Genomic DNA, 8,530 nt, shown 5'->3' with positions numbered 1-8,530 from the left:
ATTATACATTTATGGTAGGTTTATGTGACATACCATAAATAAAGTCTTTTTCAAATATCACTTTCAACATTTTAGTTTTGAAAAAATTATGTTAAACAAATGTTTGCTAAAAGTCTTAAAACCTGTTGGTGCAAGAGCTGTAACTGGTGATACTATGCTAACTTTGTTTTATGGTAATGTTTTTTCTTCTTCCTTCTCCGATTTGCGTTTCGTCGTCATATCTTTTGAACCTACCCGGCTGCCGTAGGTCAAACTGTGAGCGTTCAGTTATGGCTGCTCTCTACGGAAGTCACATCAAGCTGCCACAATAAAGTTACAGCATAAATCGGACACGATATTTTACAGTTATTTATTATACCACCTAACAGTGACAGTGGAATTTGCCATAGATTATTAACGTCTGTACATCACAGTATGATATGCTAACTATTTTTAGCTAATCATTGGCTACACAGTTTAGCTAACAACGTCTTTTTCTTTTAATTTGAAGGTTAAAATACTCGAGTTCCGGTGTAACTGTAGCATGTGTTAGCTTAACGCTTCCTCTCCTTGTAACCTCATGAGGCTTCTACATGTTCATACTGTAATGGCTGTCAACAGCCCCGTTTTAATGCTGGAGAGTTAAAGGTAAGCTCAGCGGTGTAGTTTCAGGACATTTAAATGTATGTAATGTGATTTATTTTGGATTTAATTCTGCCGAGCACTTAGCATGCTAAGTTAGCTGCTGACTGACAGCACACTCCCATTCTACAATGTGGCTGTTAGCTCTTGTACTGTTTGACAAACCACTGTAACATGCATGTTATAGCCCAGCACTGAATAATTATGTAAAGAAGGTATCTTATAGTTTAATAAAAATATGTGGCAGTCAGCTAATGTTCCTGTAATGTGGTCATGGTTTAGATTGAAGAGGCAAATTGACAACAGTTATCCTTATAAGTAGTAGCACGTCCATACATGTGTAACCTGGGTGTTTGAATTCAAAGTTTTACACTTTATTTATGTGCTAAAATTATTGTGTATGTATATATATTTATATTAATTCACTCAGACAACACGTATCCCAATTTTCTGGCTGTAAATATTTATTAACAGTTATTATAACTGGTGTTGTACATAGAAATATAAGAAACAGTGAATGTTAAGTGTGTTTTATTCATGATTTTTATGAAGGGAAATTTTCTACTTACTTATATTATACTGTGCTGGACCCTGGATGTGAAATATACAATTTAATTCATATTTGTGACAGTTTTCATGTTTGATCTAACAAACATTTTGAACTGTAATGTGCCATAAATGTTACAAGCTTTATACTATACACTTAAAACATGCGCATATTTTTTATTTTATGCCTTTATTTAAATCAAAATTGAGTGGCTGAAAACTGGACACTCTTATTATTTCCATATCTTCCTTTCACCTTTTTTAAATAATAATAATAACTTTATTTATATAGCACAATTTATGCATAAAATGCAATACAAAATGCTGAACATACGAGACAAAAACATTTGAGATACAGATACATTTTTTTTTAATAAAAATATAGAATAAAAGAATAAACAAACAAAAAAGAAAAAATAAATTAAAATTTAGTTGAAACTTACAGGTTAAGCTAAGATAAAATAACCATCAGTTAAAAATACATTTCAGGAGAAAGCAATGGTAAGAAGATGTGTCTTAAGATTACGTTTTAAAGTTTTAACAGATGTAGAGCCTTAAGACCCTCAGGCAGTCCAAGGAAATTGAAAAGCACTATTTTGTAGGCTTTTGACCAAATTTGAAGGGACATTTTCTACAGATAGAATAAATCCTCTCAAATGACAATAAATAGCAGTTTGCAGTAAATTACTGACAGGCATCCTAGAAATTGCATGTTTGGTCGATTTAATTTGCCGTTTGCCAGCTGTCTTTTAAAATCATGCCTTTGCCTTTTTAGTCTGGCAGATTAATGGCAGCCTCCGTGCTGTGTCGACGGGTGCCCAGGCTACGCTGCCTCCCAGGCTTGAGGAAGGACTTCACCAAGGCTCAGCATGTGCCTGTCAAACAAGAAGATGAGACTGATGATCATGAGGGGAAGAAAGGAATACTGCAACACCAGGAAGCCTCTCCCCAAGGAGACTACAGGCTGTATTACAACCCCTCCTCATATCATCACTCCGTGAGGAACTCTGCAACCTCCTGGAGCCAAACAGATAATGATGAGGATGATCAGTGTCTCCCTACTCTCGCACCTTCCTTCTGGCAACAGAGCAATCGCTACAGTGTGAGTTGCTCGCGGCAGCTCTCCAGCTCGAAAAACACACTTCTTGACTTGGCTTTCAACAAAGACCCTGAACCTGAGATGCCATCAGTTTCACCGTATCACAGAGAACCCACACAGCCAGATGTTAAAGTAGATTCACGTGCCTTCATGAAATGCCGGCCTGAATATGCCTCCATGACCCTGGACTTCACCCAGCGGCCTCACCCAATCGAATGGAAAGAGGCCCTGCGGCTGCTCCAAAAAGTGGCCGTTTTAAGAGGCAGCATGAAGCCATCGGATGTGTCTCAGTTTTTTGTGGAGCTCAGCCACTTGCACCGAGACAAGATGTCATTAGTGAGGAGTGACCAACGCTTTGTGATACTCCTCCGATATTCTGTTGAACACCTTCGCCTCTTAACTGAACCTCAGCTGCTGGAGGTGCTGCAGTCATTTGTGTGGCTGAAAATGCCCTCTGACCACACTGTGCTCTCGCTTTATGAGGCAGAGCTGAGCCGCCGGGCCGACCAGATGAGTTTACACCAGCTGCTGTTCGCTGCTGACTTGTGGCGCTGTATTGGCAGGCAGGTACCCCAGTTCTTACAGCACCTCTTTGATTCAGTCCGCCTACATGTGGGACAGATGGGGGTCCCTGAGCTGGTGCAGCTGTTATATATAATGGGAGAGGCGAGGCAGTGCCCAAAAGACTTGATCCATCCTGTAGAGCAGCTTCTCATGCGTCATTTGCAGCAACTCCACCCTGAGGAGGTTGGTACTGTGTGCTTGGGGATTTTTAAAACCCAGACTTCACTATCTGAGAGTGCAGTGACTCATATTTTTGATAAGGCACACTCTTTTGTGGAGGAGATGAGCGACTTTGCCATCGTGAATGTGCAGAAATTACTGCGTTTTAGCTACCTGCTTCACAAGGCGTGGCTGCGGGCCATGGCGCGGGAAGTTCCTCAACGGGCCCACAGGATGGGTGTCAAGGGGCTGATGCACGTGGCACTGACCTGTTCAGCGCTGCATTACCACAATGATAACATCCTACTGGCAATTGCTGAGAGAGTTCCCTCCTTGGTACCACACTGTAGGAGCAAAGACTCGTGCAAACTGCTGTGGGCCTTTGGCACATTAGGGTTTCTGCCAGACCAGAACCCAAGCTTCTATCCGAGCCTTACAGAGGCCCTGAGAATAAGGAAAGCTGAATTCCAGCGATACCCAGAGCATCTGCTTACTGGTCTTCTAGGCCTGGCCTTTGTCTCTAAATTCCCACAGGACCTAATTACATTAGCTTTGAGTCCTGAATTTGTCAACTTGGCACTGAAATCCGCACAGCTGGAGCTGAAAAAAGACTTGTTCAGTTTAGATGAAACCGTGGCTCTAGAGTTGCCTCTGTGGAGTGGCCCGCGGCTAAGCAGTGAACTGAGAGAGGAGGTGGCAGAAATGCTGTGGAAATTTGCTCAATCAGACGTGTGCCAGAAAGCAGAGGTTCTGGAGGCAGAATCTGTGCTGCAGGATCTGCTCGGAGGAGAGAAGTTTGTGTGTAAGAGAATGATTCTCCCCCACACTCGCTCCATCGACCTGGAAGTACATCTCAACTCCAGTGGACAGCCGGTACCTGTGAACCCAGCATCCCACACAGTCACACTAACCCCGGAGAATACATCATCCACATTTCCTTCTTATCAAGGTTGGGGGCGAATGAATGTAGGAGTAACTATAACTGAGGATCTTTTGGCACAGATAATAAATGCAAAAAACACCACAGAACCTTTAACCCCGTCTCCCACAGCTGAGCCTGCATCTCTGCACAGAGTTGAGCCCGACGAAGGTGGGAGACTGTTTGACACAGGGCTAGATCTGACCAGTGATATCATAAAAACTCTTGCCAAACCCAGCAGTCGAGGCTCAGCCCCTCAGGACACCAATGGCACGGTCAAACTCGCTATCCAAGTTTCCAGCAGGAACCACTACTGCTACCACTCACAGCAGTTGCTGGGCCTTCATGCCATGAAGAGGAGGCACTTGAAGTTGGCAGGCTACACGGTTGTAGAGCTCAGCTACCGGGAGTGGGCTCCCATGCTGAGGAAGAGCAGGGCCGAGAAGCTGGCTCACCTGCGCTGCAAAATCTACAACGGTCTGCAATGATTCTGTGACCTTCAGCAGGCAAAAAAAGAACATTCACAGCAAACTGGGACGGCAAACTATGTTGGCACTTTGGCTTCAGGGCAATCTGTAGTTTGTTATGAGTGTGTGCAAAGCACAGAAAAGGATCTATTCAGAGGAGGAACAGACGTTTATCTCAACCCACCATTGACTTTTTGTACATGTTTAGTCATTTCAAGACACTTGTGAAAATAAAGCTATGAAAAAGTGCTTTGCTCCTCACTGTCCTGGTCATGATTGTGGTATGATGTCATCACACATAGAAGTTATACTGGTTTGTATTTATTATCTAAATTTTCTTTTTAGTCTTGAATGTGCAAATTCCTTCCAGGATCTGCGGAAGAGTTTACAGAAACAATGTTTTACATCATACTTAATCACACTCCCTCATGCATGATGGTCTTCTCAGAGGTCAGTGCATCTGCTCAAGTGTTTTTAAATTGTGGGCTGCTTTGCACACCAAAGGTCGAACTTGATCTTTTTAGCTGATGTGAACGTAGCAGACTAGTGTTGTTTTTTGGTGGCTGCTCACGAAGACTAGAATCTGTTACGTAATTTGATATAAGATTAAAACCCTCCATTGCAATTTACCAGTGATGCAGAACCTGTTAATTACATATCTCAAACAGACTCATCTGCTTATTGTTGCAGGCCTGGTTGGAAATAGTGAGTGAAATTCTCCAGTGGAGGTGAATGTGTTTTGTTCTACAGTTCAGTTTTTGAGTTTTATTTTCCTTTCAACAATGCTTCTGAACCAGGGTGTTGGGCTGTTCTTTTAATGTTCCAAGCGAAATTGGCCCCCTGTATTTCTGAAGCTGTTTGGAAGATTTTCTTTCTTCATGACTAGTATGGCAATGACTACAAATAAGGTCTTTTTTTAAAATGGTGGGCCTATTTCAAAGCCCCGTGGCAGCTGGAATTGATTACTTGATCTGGCCTGCCTTTATATGACTACCAGCTTTTATTTGTGTGTGTGTGTGTGTGTGTGTGTGTGTGTGTGTGTTTTTTAAACCAAGTTTTTAAAAATGAAATTACTTGAACATTTTTAAAGAAGGACTCTACAGTCTAAGTTATGGGTAACACTTTACTTAAAGGTATCTACATAAGAGTGTCATAACTATGACACGACATGGTCATGAACCTGTCATGAACATTATGTACATGTCATAAACGTTTATCACTGCTGTCATTAAGTGTCATTCGGGTTTTGTAATGACAAGTTGACATTGTTTGGGTTGTCTTGATTATGACACCTTGACATTAACCAGGAAGACATTACCAGAAGTTGTCTTTATGTTATTGTCAAGTTGTCATTATAAGGACATCCCAAACAAATTTAATGTCAACTTGTCATGACAAAGACAACTTCTGGTAATGTCACTTTGATTAATGTCAAGTTGTCATAATCAAGACAACCCAAACAATGTCAACTTGTTATTACAAAAACCGAATGACACTTAACAACAGCAGTCATAAACGTTTATGACATGTACATAATGTTTTTGACAGGTTTATGACAGTGTCATGTCATAGTTATGTCAATGTCATGTCACCCTTATGTAGATACCTTCAAGTAAAGTGTTACCAAATTATGTTACAATGAAGAATATTTTTTCCTAAGAAGTTCTAAAAGGTGAACTGAAGGAACTTTACTGAATATTCTCACAGTTGATAATCAAGGTGGTATCACTGTTAAATTAAGGTGGACTGACATGTTGTGAAAAGTGTCTGGAAACCCTGGATCAAAAAACTTTGAAAGAATAGTAGCTGCAATTGTGTATTTTTGACACATTTATATCTTTCAGCTGCTTTTGAGTAGTATTAACAGCTAACACCTTAGTAGTGTGACGCATTCTATTTAAATATGTGTGTTTATTCACAAGATGGACAAAATAACAGGATTTTATAGTACAATGTAAATCAATACTGCAACCCTAAAATGCATGGTTGGCTCAAAAGATATAAGATGTTGAAGGCTTCACAAAAATCTACATTCCTCAATGCGAAACATGATTTCTAACGCAGATCATGCACAACTGTAAACACAACCTCTGCAACTGTCTGAGCATACCAAGTGACAGACTGGACGCAGGCTCGCTGACTCTGGGAAATGAGTCCTTTCACACCGGGACACAATTGATGTTCCCATGCCCGACTCCTCCGTGCGGCGAGAAGATGACTTTGCTCTGGAGGTCACCTGTCCTTCTTTCATTCCACCACTGCAGCGGCATCGGGGGGGGTGTTCACAGATGTCGCTGTTTGTATTTTCACCTGTGCTGCAGAGGTAGGAAGAAGTTGTTTTTGTTCTTTGACACGTTATTGATAGGATATTGTTCTATCACCTTGCATGAGCATCGAGTGGTGTGGAACAACAGAAGTGGCTTGCTGGTTGAGCTGTCACATCACATTTGTTTAAGTTTTTACAGATTTATTTTGACTGACAACACAACTTGTGAATGCGGCGCAATTCAAAACAGCCCAAGGTCTGAGATGGCTTCCATCAAGTTATGTAAATGTGTTTGTCCAAAAACATGAAAAAACATCACTTTGGTCTTTTCAGAAAACCCAGGCAAAATTGATTTCTAGTTGATGGACATTGTTTCATTTAATAGACTTGCAAAACAATGAAAAATTTGAAAAAATAATTTGGTGTAAAACAAAGCACTGTTTACGTATACAGGTTTGGGCACATCCGTAAACAGGATATCCTTGTGACTTCCTGAAGAAAACGCTGTGATGAGACCTTGGTGTGCGCTGGAGAGACTACAGGTATGTTGTGTTCCCCTTAAAATGTTTCTCCTTTCCCTCCCTTCCCCCTCCTTTCCTTTGTGACCCAGAAACCAATGTTAGTGCTTCCATTTTGCCAGCTGTCCCAATACTGAGACAAAAACAGCTTCAAGGTCTCTGAGTAGGAGTCATTGTCTGAGGGAAAGGCAGTATTTTCAAAGGCACGTCCATTAATAAGCAGACACAACAAGCATAAAAGCTTTATATATATATGTGCTATATATATAGTATAAACATTGTTACAACATGAACTGTACAGCCCCGTATCTCTTCAAATCTCTTTGTTGACTGTAAGTACAATAGGAAAATAGAAAACAAGACAGAATGCCTCATGTTATAATCTATTATTAGACTAGAAATTCAGGCTAGGACCACAGTAGCAGATACACATAATATCAGCAAACTGTCCTAATTCTTTTTATTTCTGTTTCCTTACCTTATTTCCTTTAAAGCAGATGTGCCAAACATACGGCCTGGGGTCAGAACCGGCCCGCCAATTGGTCCGATCCGGCCCACTGGACGGCTTTGCACACCTAATAGTGATGCACCTGTGGAGGCTAAGAGGTGCCAGGTTTCAGGAGCAAGATAAACCGTGAGTAGCTTTCTTCACTTCTGTTTGGTGTGGTAATGTCTGGATGACTACACAGTAGTGGAAATGTAAAGAAAAATGCACATGTAATGACAGTGAGTAGTCGACTGACTGAATGTGGAAGAACTGAGAAGACATCACGGGCTGTTTGTCATCTGTTTTGTGAATGGATGAGCATATTTAAAATCTAATTGTCTTGTCTGTTTAAATGTCTTTAAACAAAAAATTAGATGTCATTAGATGGTGATGGTTGCTTGAGTTTAGGTTGTGACGTCAGGCGACCAAAATGCAATGTCAGGACGTCTACTGCCAAGGTCAGTTTGACGTAGAATATTGACGACAGATGACATTGATATTTTGTTGGTCTTAAGTTGTGTTGTTAAGTAACCCAAAACCCAATGTCTTCCAAATGCGTCATGCCAAAGACATCTTGACGTAGAACGACAACATTCAGTTGTAAAGTATGGAGAACTGTTATTGGAACTCAGCATATCCACAGACACCTGGTAGCTGCACATTCTTACACCCATAATAGTAATTTAGCAACCACAGCGGTACAACTAACACCACATCGTTACAGTTCAACGGACTATTGCAAACAAAAAAGCCCGGCCCATGACCTCTTAAAGCTTTCAGCTTCATTGCTGACCCTGGCTAACGTGTGTTTGTGTGACACAATTTCTGACATAGATTCCCTCCACTTGAAGATCTGGAGGTGATGCACTCTTCCAGAATTTGAG

General features: G+C 41.1%; 1 protein-coding gene across 1 annotated transcript; it reads left to right on the top strand.

Moving 5' to 3' along the window:
- The first annotated feature begins 495 nt into the window (after positions 1-495).
- On the top strand, positions 496-4,624 carry LOC126393319 (FAST kinase domain-containing protein 5, mitochondrial). The gene is made up of 2 exons (XM_050049411.1): positions 496-627; positions 1,943-4,624. Exon 2 carries the CDS (start codon positions 1,955-1,957, stop codon positions 4,394-4,396), a length of 2,442 nt encoding a protein of 813 aa, XP_049905368.1. The 5' UTR covers positions 496-627; positions 1,943-1,954; the 3' UTR covers positions 4,397-4,624.
- The last annotated feature ends 3,906 nt before the right edge of the window (positions 4,625-8,530 follow it).

Source organism: Epinephelus moara, chromosome 7 (genome assembly GCF_006386435.1).
Source record: "Epinephelus moara isolate mb chromosome 7, YSFRI_EMoa_1.0, whole genome shotgun sequence".
NCBI classification, from domain to species: domain Eukaryota; kingdom Metazoa; phylum Chordata; class Actinopteri; order Perciformes; family Serranidae; genus Epinephelus; species Epinephelus moara.
This window is presented reverse-complemented; position numbering and strand designations above follow the sequence as displayed.